General features: G+C 43.3%; 1 protein-coding gene across 2 annotated transcripts in view; it reads right to left on the bottom strand.

The window, feature by feature from the left end:
• CREB5 (cAMP responsive element binding protein 5) overlaps window positions 1-20206 on the bottom strand; it is a 261112-nt gene that overhangs the window by 94291 nt on the left and 146615 nt on the right. Inside the window, exon 1 of one of the 2 annotated variants that reach the window (XM_015405790.1) lies at window positions 17942-17985. The exons of the other annotated variant lie outside the window; for it this stretch is intronic. Coding sequence (XP_015261276.1) covers window positions 17942-17952 — 11 coding nt within the window. The 5' untranslated portion in view covers window positions 17953-17985. Of the gene's footprint in view, window positions 1-17941; window positions 17986-20206 lie in introns of those variants that run through there. 2 annotated transcript variants of the gene reach the window in all.

The raw sequence follows: 20206 nt of genomic DNA, 5'->3' as shown, positions 1-20206 counted from the left end.
GAAGGTAACTGTCATAGAGGGTGCTTGGCAATTTTCAGGAGTGGACACAGATCACAGAGCTGGAAAACATTCAGAAGAGGGCAACCGTGATGATTTAGTGGATGAAGAACCTTTCCTATGAGGAAAGGCTAAAGAAAAAAAAGGACTAAGAGTGGATATGATGTCTAAAAAATATACATGGAATAGGAAGCAGAGATAGAGACCACTTTTTGTTCCAGTCTCATAATACTAGAATTTGGGGGGCACCAGGGGTCGTTTCGTAGAAAAAGAGCTAGGGGAACTCATTAGCATAACTCATTAGCCTATGCCACACCCCCTGACATCACCGGAAGTGTGTCATAAGGCCACACACCCCGCCCCCAACGGTCCCGGCCGCTGCCGGCCTTGCAGCTCCACTGCGGAGCCTCAAATACTCAGCATTTACATAAGAAGCAAGCCAGTCCATTAGCCTTTCCTTAATCAAGTACAAAGCCTTGTGCTCTAGAGCTGTAAATAAAAAAAATGAGTTGTAAATAAGAGGGAGATAACTTCTGAGGAAGATCAACTACAAAATGGGCGTACGTCTAGATGCTCATCTTTTACTACAACTTATTACAGAACCTGTTCTACAGTATCACAAGGATGAGACTTTTCTAAATTTGTGATACAGGAACACATTATTAGTTGTGATATTTTTCTGTCATCTATGTAATATGTAAGGCACATGTGTATTTTTATTACCTATAAAACATAGTAGCCATAAATCACAGTGATTGTTCATATTTGCTGGCCCTGCAGGGCAACTGGTTGGTCGTGGCATGAAAGAGGATGCTGAAATAGATGGACCACTTGTTTGATACAGCAGGGCTCTTCTTACATTCTTAAAATGGTAGAAATCCTATGTAAACCTATCAGTAGAATATAGGCCACATCAGCTCTGCCATCTCTTCAAGTATACTTCCAAGCATCTGTTTCTTCTTTCAGCTTCCCTGTCCAACTCTACAGCAATAGGAGTTCCTTCCTTCATAGTTCTGGAATTATGCTTTGTGCTCATCATTAATTCCAGCAAATGTCTAACATTCCAAAATTGGAACACATGCAGTTTTCTGGAGCATTCAGCTTATTTGCATCCTTCCCCCCTTCTACTTACATGCGATTGCCACAGGAGTCTCTTTGGGTGGTGTTTTACTTATGTGCACTGTGCACTGGTAAAATGCCATTTGAAAACTATCTTGGTGTCAATTGTATATACAATCACATCAAGACTGCTTGTTAGCAGTGATTTATCTTATACATGTGCACACAGATACCAGAGAGGAGAAAAATGATGCAGTTAGACTTAGGGAACAGCATGTGCACAGCTCTCTGTTCAAAATTTGAAACAGTTTTCAAAAAACACCACAGCCCAGAACAATGGAGAATTCTTCACTCCTCTCTGTTTCAGAACCAAGAACAGGTAATGTTTAACTCTGGCACTTAGGAAGAAATTTGGATAAGGAGAATTTTGCAAGCAGCTCCATCCAACAATTGTTCCCAATAATTTCTTGGAACCACTGACATTGTGCTCCTACAACATAATTCTTGTCACATATACCACTAGGAAACACCAAAAAGTGGCGCCAGCAGTTCTCAAAATGACTATGTGGAGAGGAAAGACAATGATGCCAGGGGAGCAGGTACACATGTGGAGCTGGCTAGCTGAACTACTGCAAGTAAACGGCAGACTCGGCTATTGCATAACCAGAGAAAGGTGTGCAGAAACTGGCTGTGTATCATATTTCTTAGCTTTTAGACAATGAGCTGACTCTAGTCCTATACATTAGTTTTTTTAGTTTATTGCTGTTGGATTTCTTCATGCTTCTGAAATGTTAATACAAGAGCACTTGGCACACAAGCCGCTCCGGATCACAGACATTAGTGGGTGAGAAACATTAGCCTGGTCAAGAACATGCTTTCAATTAAGATACTTATTTATTTAATATTTATATTCCATTTTTCTCCCTATTGGGGACTCACAACACCATACAACATCATTCTCCAGTTTATCTTCACAACAAATATGTTGGTTAGGCGAAGAGGCAGTAATGGGCCCAAGGTCACCCAGCAAGCTTCCATGGCAGTGGGGAGGGGTTATGGCTCACTGGCTCATCTGCTTTGCATGCAGATGGTTCAATCCCTGGCATCTCCAGCTAAAAGGATCAGGTGGTAGGTGATGTGAAAGACTCTCCCTGAGACCCTGGAGAGCCACTGCCAGTCTGAGTAGCCAATACCGATTTTTATGGACCAATTATCTGATTCACTATAAGAGCCAGTTTGGTGTACGAGCATGGACTCTAAACTGGGAGAAGTGGGTTTGATTCCCCACTCCTCCACATGCAGCTGCTGGTGTGACCTTGGGTCAGTTACAAGTTGTCTCAGAGCTGTTCTCTCAAGGGCAGTCCTTGGGAGACCTCTCTCTCAGCCCTGCCTACCTCACAGGGTGTCTCTTGTGGGGAGGGGAAGGGAAAGGGATTGTAAGCAGTTCTGAGAGTCCTTCGGGTAGTGAAGGGCAGGGTATAACTCCAATCTTTTCTCTTCTTCTAGAAGGCATCTTCATGTGTTCATGTATTTCCTAATCCTAGTACAATACTCTAACCAGTGTACCACACTAGCTCTCATTCTCTTTTCCACCCATGTTTTTTTTTACCAATCTATGGGCTTTCCTTAGGGTTGCCAGTCCCCAGGTCCCAGTGGGGGTTCCCCCAGTTTTGGGGGGCTTCTGCCCACCACTGGCAAGCTGGCCGGCAGGGGAATCTCTACCCCCAAACAGTGATGTCACTGCGCGACATCCCCAACACGACATCAACCAGAAGTGACATCATCATGTCAGGCGTTGTGTGGTGAATGGCGATGCTCTGATTTGAAGGTAAAACTCTATGGTATGAAGCCAGTTTTACCAGAGTTTTGCCCCAAAACCAGAGCGTTGTTGTGCGACGTCCCCGACATGATGACATCACTTCTGGGTGATGTCATTGTGTTGAGGGCGTCCCGGAATACCCCCAAATGCCCCCACGGGCATGACAAGGTGACCTGGCAACCCTAGCTTTCTTTCCTCGTTTATTTCTTTGCTTCTTTCACTTTGCTCCACTTACCAGTCACAAATTCTATTTATTTATTTAAAATATTTCTATCTCACCTACTAGTTATGATTCTTTACAGAATACTCAACACAAGACAGAATCTTCATACATTTATCCATTGCCAGCTGACATTCACAACACTGATGGTATATACTTCAGACAGTGAAAAAAAGTTTCCAGTATTTGGTTGGCATCATTCTGTCCAATGTAACATTAGCAGGCTATTAATTTTCTAGCTATCTAGCATCTCCTCCAATGGTTATGGACTGGTAATTAGAAAAACATAAAATGTTCAGAATTCAGTACTTACTCTGCTGAGCTATTCATCAGCTACTGTGACTAAATAAAACCTTGTCTTAAAGTTGGCAAAACTGGTGAAGGATAAACATGCTGACAACAGTGACTAAGTACAAGTAAGAGATTTTAATAGGTACTGATAGGTCTTAATTACTGGTATAAATTACTGGCAACACTGTGCTCCTTTAATTTCTCAATTATTTACTGAATAATTTCATGCAAATGAAAAGAAAATCTATCCAGGTTCAATTATAAGCCACAGTTATTTCTAGCTGATGTAAGCCTAGTTAATACTGTTGACTTCCCTGAATCACTGCCAGCTATGAACAGAGGATCTGACATGTTATTAGGTGCCAAAGGAAAAGAATACAGAATGCAATATTCCTATAAGTAGCTGAAATTGCACAGCACATGGAAGTTACACAGGATAATTCTCAACCATGTTTATAGAATCCTAGAGTTGGAAGGGACCTCCAGGGTCATTTAGTCCAACCTCCTGCACAACGCAGGAAATTCACAAACACCTCCCCCCCACACACCTCCAGTGACCCCTCTTCCTTGCCCAGAGTATTATTAAAAAACCTCCAGGATCACTGAGGGCCAAACTGGCCTGGAGAAAAATTGCTTCCTGATCCCAAAGTGGCAATCAGCATTTCCCTGGGCATGTAAGAAAGGGCCACAAGAACTAAGCACTGATGCAGCCCTTCCTTCCCTCCCTCTCATGATCTGTCTAAGTTCACAGAATCAGCATTGTTGTTGGCCATCTAGCCTGTGTTTAAAAACCAACAAAGAAGGAGAACCCGCCACCTCCCAAGGAAGCCTGTTCCACTGAGAAACCGCTCTGTTAGGAAGTATGAACCAAAACACTCCCCACCTTCACACAACCCGCCCCCCCCCAGTTACATTGAAATATCTAGAATCAAGCAAATGAGACACTGAAAAGCTGGATATATGTTGCCTAAGAACAAAACAAGTGAAAACAGAAGAAGTGTTTCACGGGTGGCAGCTTCTGCCACATACCATGCAACCCAAAGAAGAGTTACACCCTGAAAAGTCCATTGATGATAACTGAGAACAATTTCATTGGTTGGCAATTTCCCCACTCTGGTCTCACTCCTGCGCACATGTCATAAAGGAAAGACTAATGAAGACAATGGAAGTTCTCGGTAACCATGCACAGGTGCAAGCTACACCTCCACAATTCCAGAAACCTACATCCTCTGTGACATTGGGCTGAGAGTGGCCATTAAGGGTCAAACTACATGTTGCATTATATATTACAGCGTCAGGCAAAGGAGACTGGGGTTCAGATGCCAACTTTGCTACAAAGCTTACTGGGTCACCCTGGGTCAATCTCTTTCTGTCTCATTCAACCTAGTTTATCTCACAGAGTTGTTGTGAAGATGAATGGGGAAGGGGCAGGAGGTCATGTATGCTGATCTGAGGTCCCTGAAAAAGGAGGGGAGATAATCCAATAAATAGCAAAACACGTGTAACTATGGTTTCACGGTCCTTTTCGAAAAGTGGTTTCTGAAAATGGTGCTAAAGAACAAAGAAGCACTGAGTGGGGAACAAAGAAGTATTGAGTTAACCCTTTCTCTGCCCATTGGTTTCCTCTGCAAATATGCATTGGAAACACCATCAATGGGACAAGGCACGTGGAACAGAGGGATTTATTTGGGTTAGGGAAAGTATTAGGCCTTCCCCTTCTATAGTTTCTCTGCTCCAGATTCCACAGCTGGAAATAGCTTTACTGTCTTACCTCCTCCTGTAGCTCCTGGGCTTTCAGGCAATCACCATACATAATATAAGTTGCAAGCAGTTTGTCATTACATTATGCTCAACACCAGAGGGGGAACCCTTTTAATTAAAACAAATAAAAAATTCCTTGCATCGGGTAGTGCCTACCTATAGCTGCTTAGCTCATTAAACTGGATGTCTTGATTTTTCAAAACTAATTTATTCTTCAGGTTTCTGTCCCTTAAAACAAAGAGGTCAATATATTGGGGGATGGGGGAGAGATGTATTATGAATTAAGAAATGAAATGCTGGCACAATATTTGCCTTGCTATTGTTTCATGGCCAAACAAACTTTAAATATTTGTTTTATGGTGTTGCTTTATATTTTGTTTAATGTGCCATAATGTGGCCCCATCCAGAAGGAAAAAATGGGAAAATCAGTTTAAATTATTTAATTAATCCTTTTTGTTCGGTTGGGGTTTTTTTTACAAAAATGAAATGCATAAGCTTGTAGAGGAAAATCCAACAAATGGTGCAATAGCCACTCACTTGAGCCTACAGGAGTGCTGCTCCAGCATCCAATCACCTTTTAGGAGGGGTGCACAGCAGAGGGGAAGGGAGTTCAGACACAGGGAGAGAGCAGTGAGAGCTCAGGTCTGGCTCAGCAAAACAGGACCAGTTTGAACAGTAGCTCCACCTGGTAGTGTGGTGGCGGAGTGGTTTAGCTCTATCTCTGGGATAGAACAGAGTATTTTATCGTGGCAATGAGCAGACCTTGTTCCATTTAATCTGACTCTTGGGAAAGGCCATGCTGGTGTGGTGGAATCCTGTGTGGATGAGAAGACCCAACCTAGTGGCTAGGCAGTAAAAGCCTATTTGTGCCTGAAGGCATTAAAGAAAATTCAAACCACTCTCTGAAACCGTAACTAGCTTAAATTTATGTGCCTCGTCCAGGTTTCTCCTTTGTCTGCCTGGGGATCTGTGCTCCTAATCTGTTCTTTGAAACCAACCTATAAATAAAGAAATCTTCTGCGTTGTTTATTCAAGGCAGGTGGACCCTAAAAAGAACAGGCTGTTCCCAGCCCCCCTTCCTCCTGGGCTTTTCTGCATCTTCCTTGGTCAGGGGAGTGGCATCCCACTGCTCATAAGTAGGGACAGATGCATGGACTTAGCTTTTCCCTCATGTCTTGTTTACTTTGGCACCCACAGGATAGAAAACTCCATACCCATACCATCTTCTAGTATCCCCAAAACAATATGTAAAGCAGAGTTCTTGTTGGTCACAAGACTGTTCTTTCTAGGCTTGCCAAGTCCCCCCGGGGGGCGGGGAAACGAGGCCCATTCCCCACCAGCGGCAGATCGGGCCCCAGGGGGAACCCCACCCCCAAAGCATGCGACGTGCACGTCACCCGGAAGTGACGCGACCACGCCGGGCATGCTGGGGGCAGGGCCACGGTCATCCGAGGGAAAACTCTGCACACTCCCGGAGCAGCACTGGAGTCCCCAGCTCCGGCGCCGATCCGACTTGGGAACCCTAGTTCTTTCTTATCAGTGTTGTAGACCTGCACTTGTGTGCTGGGGACTTTTTTGCTTTCTGAGCAACCAACAGAACAGTCCAGGGACTTCAAATAAGGACTTTCTGGTTGAGGTCCTGAATAGCATAACTGTGTATGCAAGCAGTTCTGAAGGGCCTTGTTATGTATAGGACCTGGTGCTGTGCAATCCAGGTGCAAGTAACAGTGGCTTGTACATACTTGGCATCAAACCTACATACTTGGCATCAGCCATGTTGACACAGCATATTCAAGTTGTTGACCAATTCCTGGGCTCCTTCAGCTAAATCCACATATTCCCCCGGAAGCCATTAGAATAATAGCTCAAATTAAGATTGGATGTCTAGCAATCCATGCTCTACCTCATACCATAATATCATGTTGTGATAAACACTTGTGGGGTCATCTATAGGGAGAGGTCTTTTGTTGCAATAAGAAGGCTATTTGGACAAGCAACTCCTCTGAGCAAAAGTTTTTTCTCAATATTACATGGTGCCATCCAAGTGTTTACAGCTATTTGTAGTTAGATGTTCCCCAAGGAATGCAAAACTTCCACTTGAGTCTCAGTGAAAAGGGCGGGCTGTAAATAACCTAAAAATAAATAAACAATGACCTAGTGCAGTCCTAGCAAAACTCACAGTTTCTGATGGCAAACTATAGCATCAGGATCTGAAATCCATTTGTGCAATGATGGAGGCTTTCACTGGGCTAATCCAGGGCCAACAATTGTGCTGGACTAACACTAGCCACAGTCAAACCTCCTTTGATAACATCTAGACTAGGCTATTGTAATGTCCTCTATGTCAGGTTGGCTTTGAAAACAGCCCAGAAATTCCAGTTGGTTCACAATGCAATTGCCTCCATCTGCGAGAACCTACTTGGGATCTGAGGTCAGGGCCACGGTCATCCGAGGGAAAACTCTGCACACTCCCGGAGCAGCACTGGAGTCCCCAGCTCCGGCGCCGATCCGACTTGGGAACCCTAGTTCTTTCTTATCAGTGTTGTAGACCTGCACTTGTGTGCTGGGGACTTTTTTGCTTTCTGAGCAACCAACAGAACAGTCCAGGGACTTCAAATAAGGACTTTCTGGTTGAGGTCCTGAATAGCATAACTGTGTATGCAAGCAGTTCTGAAGGGCCTTGTTATGTATAGGACCTGGTGCTGTGCAATCCAGGTGCAAGTAACAGTGGCTTGTACATACTTGGCATCAAACCTACATACTTGGCATCAGCCATGTTGACACAGCATATTCAAGTTGTTGACCAATTCCTGGGCTCCTTCAGCTAAATCCACATATTCCCCCGGAAGCCATTAGAATAATAGCTCAAATTAAGATTGGATGTCTAGCAATCCATGCTCTACCTCATACCATAATATCATGTTGTGATAAACACTTGTGGGGTCATCTATAGGGAGAGGTCTTTTGTTGCAATAAGAAGGCTATTTGGACAAGCAACTCCTCTGAGCAAAAGTTTTTTCACAATATTACATGGTGCCATCCAAGTGTTTACAGCTATTTGTAGTTAGATGTTCCCCATGGAATGCAAAACTTCCACTTGAGTCTCAGTGAAAAGGGCGGGCTGTAAATAACCTAAAAATAAATAAACAATGACCTAGTGCAGTCCTAGCAAAACTCAGAGTTTCTGATGGCAAACTATAGCATCAGGATCTGAAATCCATTTGTGCAATGATGGAGGCTTTCACTAGGCTAATCCAGGGCCAAAAATTGTGCTGGACTAACACTAGCCCCAGTCAAACTTCCCTTGATAACATCTAGACTAGGTTATTGTAATGTCCTCTATGTCAGGTTGGCTTTGAAAACAGCCCAGAAATTCCAGTTGGTTCACAATGCAATTGCCTCCATCTGCGAGAACCTACTTGGGATCTGAGGTCAGCTGGCACATTATCCACATTAACAAAATTGAGGATTGTGGATAGCAGGGCATTTTCCATAGTTGCCCCTGGTTTATCTGGCCCCTTCCTCTTGGCTCTAAATATCTATTTCAGAGGAATGCTAGATAAGTTCTTTTTCCATTTCTTGACTGCTTGCTGCCCAATCTTGTGCTGCACCTATCTGTACTACTTTAACCCGTGACTTGTTTTAGTATGCTGTTATATTTATTGTTTTTATTGATGTGGTTAATATATTTATTAGGATTATTATAAACTACAGTAAAAAACTAGAAAGGCAGGATATAAATTTTCCAAATACATCCACAGATTATAAAAATGCTTGTGTAGTAGTACTCATATTAAAAATATTACAAGCTTATGGATGTTAAGAATATGCAATTAAAGATACAAACTAAGACATGCAATAATGATGCAGAGATACTGGGAAAAGAAGTAAGTCTTGCTAGATAAAAGTTGCTTGGGTGGGTAAGCGTTGCTTTTTAGGGGTAAGATCATGGTCCACCTTGACTGATACTCTATTTCTAATTGCAGCTAAGTTAGTGATCCTAGAAGCTCAGACATGTAAACCAGCTTTACCACAGTGAAGCCAATGGGATTGAAACAATTTTAATTGGTATATTTCACATTCTGACTTGTAGATGTATAAGTGAAGTAATATGTATGGGGACTAATGCAGTAAAACATTAACTGACTAAATAAAAGAACAATCTGTCACACAGTACATTATATTGGGTTGGATCTCTTGGAAAATCTCCACTGACAGAAGAGATGTCTCTCAGCAGAGTGGAACTTTGTCATTTCCACTTCCCACTGCAGACCAAAATGTCGTCTCCATGCTGCTCCTGGAGCCACAGGACCCCTAGAAACAACATCAGCGGGGAGCTGGAAGTCTGCAGCCCACCTTTATTTCTGCTGCATCTAACCCTGTGTGTCTTTTTTTAAAAAATTAAAGTTTATTTATTATTTATTTTAAGTATTTATTAGCCACCTTTCTTCCTTATGGAGATCAAGGTGGCTCACAATATTCATAAAATACATAAAATAACATGAAACCAAAAATTGCAATTTAGGACTGCTTTAATCAAATGTAGTCCTAAATAAAACTGTCTTCACTCCTAAAGATAAAGAGTGAGGGCACAACTCCCTGGGGAGGTTGTTCTATAATTGCCAGGCTGCCACTGAAAAGGCCCTCTCTCATGTACCCACCAAACGAGTGTCTTTAATTGGTGGGACAGTCAGGATGGCCTCTCCCTGTGTTCTTAATTCCCAGGCAAGAACATACAGGAAAAGGTAGGCTTTCAGATACCCTGGTCCCAAGCCACGTACGACTTTAATGGTCAAAACCAACACCTTGAGTTGGGCTCAGATTGGTAGCCCATATAATTGCTGCAATATTAGGGTCACATGCTCCCCATAGCTGACCCCCAGCCAGCTGTCTAGCCACAGTATTCTGAAGTAGCTGCAGCTCCTGAACACTTTCTAAGGGTAGCTCCAAGAAGAGCACACTGCAATAGTCCAGTCTAGATGTAACTAGGAGTCCAATCAGACAGCTCTTTAGATCCGCGTGAGGCACGATTGCCTCACGGATCTAAAGGTAATGTCCAGACACAAACATCTGGGAAATGTCCCTCTTCCATGGGCATCCCATTTTGCCACGCTTCGGAGCCATACTTAAAAGAAAGCACTTTAAATCTGGGGTTTTCAGTTACCTGCGGGACAACTGCGGACTTTCACCTGTCTGATTGTTCCACCAGCGCACAATCCTCCCATCGGGGTGGTCTTATGTCAGACCAACCCGTGCAGGCGCCATTTTTAAAAAATCTCTACACGTGCACGGATCAACAAGGATGTGCTGTTACATCTATGCGCATGTGCAAAAAGTTATTTTTAAAACCACCACATGTCTCCTTCAACAAGGACGCGCTGTGACGCCTATGCGCATGCGTAAAAGTTTTTTTTTAAAAAAACCCCACTGCGCATGCCTCCTTCAGTGGATGCCATCTATACAATCCACAATGGAGGCAGCGCACGGTAAGGCGATTCACCAGGGGATGTCTGGTCGTGCTACCATGGATTTAAAAGATCGGGATAAAATTCAAGATGGCATAATGAGGGGATTAGCTGCCCATCTGAACGCACCCTAAGGCACGGATCTCTGTAGTGGATCTGACTGACCCAGGAATGGACACAGATGCACCAGCTGCAGCAGCTGATCATATCTAAAATTTAGAACCTAGCATAAATTAAGTTTAACTTCTGTACTTAAAAAAAAATGCCATAGAATGCAAACAAAATATTTATTTATTATGATTACTAACCCACACTATTTCAAGTGCCAGTTGCTTTGAGAATGGAAAAGACAGGGGAAAGGACACTTCTGGATAAAAGATTGCAGTCCTTTCTCTCCCAAAAAGAATATAAATTCACGGAAAATTGTAATGGTCAAAGGGATCTCTTTCCTTTGTGTGTTGTGTTTTCAGACTGCAAACTCTCTCTCTCTCTAAGCCACTTTAGAGACAATACTTGGAACAGCAGGTTAGAAATATAAAAAACAAATAAAGTAGTGAGAGTAGGTAAGGTAAAGGTAAACAGTAAAGGTTTCCCTTGCTCGAAAGCCAGTCGAATCCAATTCTAGGGATACGGTGCTCATCTCCGTTTTCAAGCTGAAGAGCCAGTGCTGTCCGAAGACATTTCCATGGTCATGTGGCCGGCATGACTAGACGCCAAGGCGTACAGAATGCTGTTACCTTCGCACCGAAGTGGTACCTATTTATCTACCTGCAGTTTCTTGCTTTCGAACTGCTAGGTTGGCAGGCGCTGGGGCCATAGACGGGAGCTCACTCCATCATGCGGCACTCAGGTCTCTAACTGCTGAACTACTGACCTTCCGGTCTGCAGTTCAGCGTCTTAACCACTTGAGCCACTACAACTCAAGCAGAGCAGGTAACTGTATGTAAAACAGCATCCTAATATAACTAACAAAATTAAATACTTAAATCTGTTTCAGCATGTGGACCTTTATACTGAAAATGCTCAGGCCTGGACTGATAAATATTAGGAAAGGAAGTTAATAAAGAAGTCTAGTTTGTGAATGACTCGGCCATGATAAATATGGAGCACACTACACAGTAAGGTAAGGTTTTGTTTTGGTTTTTTAGAATGCAGCATTACTACCAAAGGGAGGCTGGGAAACATCTCTTATAGCTTCATATGAAAGACAACACAGGGAAACAAAGCACATAAAGTACCAGCAGCAATTTCATGCCCCAGTATTAACAACACTGTAACCATGTTATGAAATATCTGGCCCCACTCTACTATCAAACCGCATTATCAGTAAGGGGACACATTTATTTATTGATTAGATTTTTATCCCGCCCTTCCCTGCACTGGGGGCTCAGGGTGACTCACAACAATTAAAAGCACAGATAAAACAATAAAAACATTCTAATAGTTTTACAAAATTAAGCACACTTTGATGGTCCATAAACCTAGAAGCATGCTCCAATGGGTTTGTAAAAGTGCCCAAGATTCAGAAAGGGCAGTGGGTGGTCACCCCCAGCAGTCGCTGAACATACCAGGTCAGGGGGTGGAGCAAGGGAGGCCAGAATAATGAGATATCCATCACCTCAACCAAAGGCCCAGTGGAACATCTGTTTTACAGGTCTTGCGGAACTGAAGCAGATCTTGTAGGGCCCTGATGTAACTCGGGAGAGTGTTCCACCAGGCTGGAGCCAGAGCTGAAAGGGCTCTGGCTCTAGTCAAAGCTAAACAGATGTCCTTATTACTGGGGACCACCAACAGCTGTTGTTCTGATGAGCACAGGGCTCTTCGAGGGATGTAGCTTGCATGATTGCTTGAAGAAAACATGACCCAAAATTAATTAACTGAATCTGCATGATTTTCAAGGTATTTATATAGCTTATGCTGTAATTTAGTAATTCTGTTCTGGACCAAGGGAAATCTATGTGTTACACAGGAGCTGATGTACAACCTTTTGGATATTATGTTGTTGGATGTGCCTACTGTTTGCATGGAGAAAGGGAACTCATCCAGCAGATAAGCTCACATCCGTGGATGTACATTCTCAGTGTTGGAAGTTCCAGCTCTTGCAGCAGTGATCAATGATTCCCAAAAAGGAGATGAGTGCTGTCAGGCCAATGTGCCTAGAAGGAATGAAAGTGGGGAGCAGAACCCAAGCATACTGGCCCTGTCTACCTACATATGTTTTTCACACATGGGCACAGCACCCTACACACATAGAAACTGTACACACAAAGGGTCCATCCCCATAATTTGTTCACTATTGCTCTTGATCATATAGTTTGCATGCACATAGAGACTGCACTCACATGCAACAAATGCATTTAGGACACTGAGGGGCCAGTGCATTCAGTCACTCCTGGCAGCACGACCAACATGCTTGCATCTGGTCCTTCTTATGCATGTCCTCAAATGTATCATGCATGCAGGACCGGGGCTGGCATCAGCATACCTTGAGGTGGGGCAACCGCCAGTGCCCAGAGCTTCTGGCAGGGCCCAATGCCACTGGCCCCAGCCCACACACCTCCTCTACCACCTGCCTGTGTGCCCTTCCCTCAGCCACTTGCTTGTAAGTGCTCTGCCTCCTGCTCTCCTAGCTACCTGGGCTGCCCACCACTGTCAGGGAAACATGTGTGTATAGTGATGATCACAGCAGTGGCATTCAGTGCCATTGAGAAAAGGGCATGCAGATGGCTGTGGGAGCGGTCATGAATAGGCACGGGCAGGACATACAAGTAGGTGGGGAGGTATGTGGGTGGGGGCTGTAAGGGAGATGTGAGTAGGTGTGAGCTCTCTCTGCTCACGGCAAATCAAAACTTGGAACTGGCCTTGCCTTGAGTTACGATCCCCCGTTTGGCATTAAACAAGAGTGGAATCCTGTGCTGCACGTGAGGATTTGTGAACTGGAATCAATGTGTAAAACAGAAAACTGCTTGTGCGGTCTAAATGTGCAGAATACCCAGTCATTCATACCTGATCATACTTGATCAGTGCCATAACAGCTAGTATGGCTTTTACAATCATTGTGTCTGTATAAGAAGTTGAGAAAGAGGAAATGCCATGTCACAGAGCCTGCAGGATGACATTTAAATTTAGTTACCATTGGAAGGGGAAAGCACCTATAGTGGAGAAAATCCGTTTTTCTTAGTCTGCTGGCCTATAGCAAAATTACAAAAATAATTCTGCAGAAGCTTTTGAATGGCTGCGAAAAGGGCAAGCGTGGGAGAGTTTAAGGCGAGAAAGGAAAATCTTTGGGTTTGTTCCCTTTTCTCCAGTCTGGTTTTAGTGTAGAAAGTGTCTAAGACCTCTCCACCCATTTAGTCTTTAGCACTCTTGCCAAGATAAAGAGCTGTTTCTCCAACCCACCTTCCTTCCAAGATAATAAAGTTAAGGACATAGTATGTCAAAGTCCCCGAGGAAATCTAAAGCACCAGAAGGAGCAAATAGGAGGGTGCAAAATGAATTTGGCCATCTCTGGGATTCCCTGGCATTTGGTCTGGAACTAGAAGGAATTGCTAAATGTCAGGGCAAAGAATGATGCTGCCATATGGAGCAGATCCATGGTGCTCTTCCTTTCCCCCAAAGCCAAAATATAATATCTGAATTTGGAGCCAGCATTTCATTTCATTTCATTTCATCTACATGAGAATGCTCTGGCACAGCAAATTCATCTCTTGGGAAAAGGACCAATGTAAGGTGGATTGATTATAATTCACTGCAAGGTGACTTTTTATATGACCTGTGTTTTAGCAATCTCTGTACATCCTATAGATGCAACACAACTTACTTTGAAATTTGCTGAACCATCCTATTTGGATTCTCATGCGACTGCAAACCCCCCCCCCCCCATCCCTTTTTTTTTTTACCCGCGGCTTCACCCGATTTCCTCCGCAGTTTCGTTTGTCCTCAAAAAACTGGATCATGAAACTGCGGGGGAAATTGGGCGAAGCCGTGGGTCAAAATCAGCCGCACAGCTTCGGGTGTGAAATGGACGAATAGAACCGGGGCAAATGGCAGCGCAACAGCGAGGCAGCTCTAGTGCGAAATCAGCCATTGTCAGCTGTGTAAAAAAAAAAAAGGCAAAGTTGTTGCCTCTGCGTAAGAAATTGCTTCATGCCTTTGTGTTGTTTGGTTGCATATGATGAACCTATGCATCTATTTCTTCATGTGTACACACAATACTAATCTTCTGTTTGCCTGCACCGATGCTAAGACAGACACAGTTTGGTGGAATACAATTCCACAATGACGTGGAATTCATGGATATTTCCTGTATGGATGTGATTTTCATGTTGTGTGAAGTTACTTTCAGTATGATGCTGTTGGAAAACCTGAAGGCATGGACAAAAAGGTCAGTTGGGTCATCTGTAAAATATCAACATCTAAGAATTTTCTCAGAACATAAAATATAAAAATATGTGATCGTTCAGTATGTGACTTAGATCTTGCTCCAAATATGATATATATTTTCTGTCCTTAAATGGTTATAATTTACTGCATTCAGTGAACTATATTCATTTGAATATAGTTATGGTGTGAATATTGCATTTTCCTGAAAGTTTTGCTTTTGAAAAAATATTTTTAATTTTTCTTGTAACCCACTAGTGGACTGGACTAACAAATGTCACCACAAACGGCCTGTCCCACATGATATTTTGCCTGGAGTAGTCTCAAAGGTCTACGAGAGAGGCCAAAGCTTAACATATGCTTCTCCCACCCTTATCTCTCACCTGTTGAAGAAAGCAGGATTCTCATATTGCCCTAGAGTGGACACGAAGGAAGTGTGGGAGAAGGAGAGGCAAGCCATGACTGCATCCTCTTTTTCTGCTCTGGATTTCTGGAGGCATGCTCTCCAGGGTGTGACCTGGAAAGTGGAAACCATACGTTTGGCTATTTTCAGCCACTTTCCTCACAACAGCAACCTACAGTACCACTTGTGAGCCCACATAACTTTTGCAATCTGTAAGATACTTTGGACATTCAGAGACGGCAGAAGCTGGGTATCGGCTATATAGCTGAATGGAATCTCTGGCCTCATAATGCCCTCTGATTATCAGACGTTAGGAAGCAGTCAGCAGACGGGCTGTTGACTGAAGGCCCTGCTTGTGGGCTTTTCTGTGGCTTATGCTGGAAACAGAGTGCTGAACTCAATGGACTAGGAGTCTGATACATCCTGCCTTCTTTTCTATTCCTAAATTCTTAAGCACTTTACCAAGGGCTACACTTTACAAACTCACTTTTAACTGTTACCCAAGCTGGACCCAATTGCAACTTATGATTTGGCACTAACCAGAATTAGCTCCAAAACTGAAATGGGCAGGAATACCAAAGAAGACAACTGCATGAGCATCCAGCGTGCTTCTGATCACCTTAACCATGGTTAAGCAACCATAGGAGATGTCATTGCATGACTGCACCATACCTACCTGCTCATGATGGTGGAAAGGGCTATCACGTCACAACTCACTCTTGTGACCTGGTAGGGTTTTCAAGGCAAGAGACTTTCAGAGGTGGTCCTAGTCACGACCCTGGTATTCCTTGGAGGTCTCCCATCCAAATATTAGCCAGGGCCAACCCTGCTTAGCTTCCGAGATCTGATGAGATCAGGCTTGTTTGGGCTATCCATACCTGGTATCAAATAAACTGTAGCACATGTGATGTGGTGCACTGATCTATGCTGAAAATCTTTAGAAAATATAGTAATGTGGATTTGTTCACTCAAACTTGTATCCATTTTCTGAACTGTAGCTACGAAAAAGTGATATCCAAGATGGATTCCAAGTTGTAATAGATTACAAAAAAAAATCAAAATAAAGTTTCTAGCTATCATGTGCTGCCAGCTTCTCAAACACTGACACTGTTTGTTATCAAATTGTAAAGACTTTCAGAAGAAGAAACAAAACATGGTTGTCCCCACACTAATTGCTGCAAGTCCAAACTACCAGGATTTGCAAGAGTGGCACCATCTAGTATGGGATACATTTATCTTTTCTATGAAGGCTAACCACCTCTAGATCTATAGCAGCCCACACACAAAATTAAAAATAAAATAAAATCAAGCTCTGGTGAAGTACAGCAAATCACAAAATTACACTGCAACATAAAAACAATAAAAACTCACAGATCTATGCAAAATTGCCATAAATGCAACATTTACTTCAAGTGACCAATTGCGTATGAAGAGGCAGTGTTTTTAATTTAGAATTTTAAACATTTTGCCTGGGAATGAAAAGCACAAGAAAAGTCTTTGGCTTTCTTTACAACAGGTGGGTTTTTGGAGAGCAAGTTACAAATCACAGCGTCACTTTGCTGGGGGGAGGGGAGAGAAAACAGGATCACTCGAGATCCACAATACAGAAATCACTTCCTCCTAAATTGTCCCAGTGGCACAAATCAGAGGATGCAGCGCTTGCAGAACTGCATGGGCGAGCGTTTGCCTGAAACCCCGAGTGGCACATTGGGGACGTGTTGCACAAATCACATCCTGAAATGATATATATCCTAGAGAGCGTCTCTTCAGCGAAACATTTTACTAGCTCTATTAGCCAGCGGTTGACTGATCGCAAATTGACCAGTCGCATTTGGGAGAGCAGACCCCTCCCCTTTTAGCAAAATGCAGGTTTCAAACCTTCTTTTTCCCTTAAAAAAAAAAAAATTAAACCCCTAGCAGAAAATAATTTGCAGCTGTAATAATATCAGGTTGGGATCTCTCTCTTTTAAAAAAAGAAAAACACGATGCTATAGTTTTACATTGAATAATAAAAGATAAAACAGGAGAGTCTGCGAATAATTAGAGGTTGCTGTCTGAAGCCAGTTGCAGTCACTGCAACTGATAATAAACTTAAACCCCCTCGAGAGCAGGTAAATGCTTTGCAACCCTGACCCCCGTGCTCTCACATTACTTAACTACCCTGCAGCTCCAGCATTACATCACCATTGAAATGATTGGTCCCTGCAGTTTAACTCTCTCCCTGTCTCCTCTGATTAGGAACGAAAGAGCAACGCCGAGGGAGGGGAAAGGAGCCGAAAGAAAGTTCTCTCGCGAAAGTTTGCTGGGTTGCTTGGGTCGATGTCGATTCTTCCCTGGAACCCGGGATCTGCTCAGCGAGGCTTGTGTGTAGCAGACAACAAACTCCAGCCAAGTGGAGGGGCAGAAAAGGCGGAAGGGGGGGGGATGTAGTCAAAGGAGGAAATGAATCCCTAGGCAAAGGGGAAGAGAAGGGAAGCTGGTGGGTAGCAGGAGTGATAGTAGTACGGAGCAATCGGGGGTGGGGGGGAAGAAAATTAAAAACAAACCTCATGGACATCACTGAGCTTGAATTCCCTGCTGAGGTGCAGAACATGAGAGCCCTGGAATGAATGTATGTAGAACTTGAGCCAAAGCTTAACTAGCCCGAGTGAGTCATATCCTTCCCATTTGATTTCAGTCCAAATGGTGATGTAATGCTCTGGCCCTCTCCCTCGCTTGCTCCCTCTTCTCTACTCTACGCTGCCTCCCCCCCCCCTTCTCCTTTTGAGCTCGGTGCTAGTGAAGTCACCATTTAAATCTGGCAGAGCTGAAGCAAAAAAACTTCAATGTAACCAAAACAGCCCCAGGCGAAGTTCCAGACGCACAGAGACTTGGTGGTGCAATTGCCATTGGAAACGGGTAAACAGAGAAAGAAACAGTGCCGCCTCAGAATGGCCCGAGCAGCTGCCTGAGAGAGATCAGAGTCAAACCCCGGGAATGGGGCTGTCTGAGATTTAAGGAGGGAGGGGGCCCACGCTGAAGATACTACACATGCTCACAAACGTATACGCAGACGCATTCCTACACATTTTAGAAAGGGGGGGGAAGCACCGAAGAACAACTGAAGAAAGCAAAAGGGAGGGTGAAAGGAGAAAAGCTGTCTGCTTGGGCTGATGAGGAAATGAATGCGAGTTAATGCAAGGCGCCTTGATGCTTTAAACGGAAGGGTCTTCGTGCTTCTTAGGCCAGGCTAGGGCCCAGATCATACTTCCAAGCAATGGCTTGTGGAAGGCTCCGGCCCACTGGACCTGCCAAGCTGGCACCACGCATGGAGATGCTGCGATTTTCTGAAATTCCACCATAACTATAGTGTGTTACTATGTGTGTGGACTGACATGCCACTATTACATCACTTGATTAGCAGATATAGGTTGTATCCTTGTAGAAGTCTGGTGGCTCAGTGGTAGAACGTGTGCTTCGCGTGTACACAATTCCACGTTTAATATTGGCATCTCCAAGTTGCTGCTGTTGAGAAACAACTTGGTTTGCCTGAGACCCTGAAGATCCAATGCCAGTCACAGTACGTAATGCTACCATAGATGACAGAATGAGGAATCGGAAATAAAAGACCAACATGAGAAAGAGAAGAACACCACCAATGGCTTATTAATTGTTCCTAAAGCATACCAGAATGTTAATGATGGCTTGCTCACCACTGGCGGGAAAGAAAATTGCAGAAAAATACCACACGAGAAATATTAACAGGTTCTAGGGAGAAAACACCCCTGCGTGGCTGCTGTGATCTTTGTGATTGCCATAGACTTTCGTTTAAAAATGCTGCAACTGTACAAATTGGAGCTACTTTTACTTTTACTGTATTAGCATCCTGAAAGCAGAAGCAAGAAAGGAGACCTGGTGGAGCATATATATCCAATTCTGTGGAAGAGCAAACTCATTTGATACTGATGCCCTATGGCCACTCAAAGTGACAGCTTTATCAAGTGAAGCCTCTCTGAATTAGAGGTGATCAGCCATAATTATTGCTGGCGCCACTGAAGCTGGTAGCTTGACAGTATCATGTGCAGTTGTTATAAAGTTTGGTTCATTGTGTCATTGGCCTGCATAACTCATTTATGTCGGAATGACCAGTTATTGATTTCTCATCTTCTGTAACATAATAAAAAGAAGTTTAATCACCTAAAGCATTCTTTTATTTCCTGGCATTACAAGCTACTTTAATTCAACGATGTACAGAAACAAAATAAAGATGTAATTGCGAGTATCCCTGTGAAAAATGTCACAGTTCCTTAATTCTAAACATTTTCCATTTGTTTTCTTTTCTATGCATGTCTTTGGAGTAGAACTAAATAACCAAATGGTACTCAAGGTAGTTATTTATTATATATGGTTAAAATACAGATCTGAATAAAGAACCCTGGAACTTGAAGAATTTTTGTTTCAAATATGAAATGATTAAATAGGGTCAATAAATACCACCAAGCCAGAACCTTCAAAACTTTTGTTCCCTTCTGGACAAATAGGTAATGTCTAGCTATGCAGTGGTCATTTTCAACTTGCTATGTGGTTGCTCCAACCACAAGGAAAGATACATGTGCTCCATCTATGCAATAAGCCTGCCATTAGCATGTTCCTTCAATTTCTGTACAATGCAAGGTAGTGGTATCTCTCTGTGTGTATGTAAAGTGTCCTCAAGTTGCAGCCAATTTAGGGCAACTCTAGCAAGGGGTTCTCAATGAAAGTAAGAGGCAGAGGTGGTTTGCCTTTGCCTTCCTCTGCAGAATCTTCCTTTGGTGGCCTCCATTCCAAGTACT

Source organism: Gekko japonicus, unplaced genomic scaffold, assembly GCF_001447785.1.
Source record: "Gekko japonicus isolate JY-2015 unplaced genomic scaffold, Gekko_japonicus_V1.1 scaffold126, whole genome shotgun sequence".
NCBI classification, from domain to species: domain Eukaryota; kingdom Metazoa; phylum Chordata; class Lepidosauria; order Squamata; family Gekkonidae; genus Gekko; species Gekko japonicus.
The sequence above is the reverse complement of the archived record's forward strand: the minus strand, read 5'-3'. Positions and strand labels throughout refer to the sequence as shown.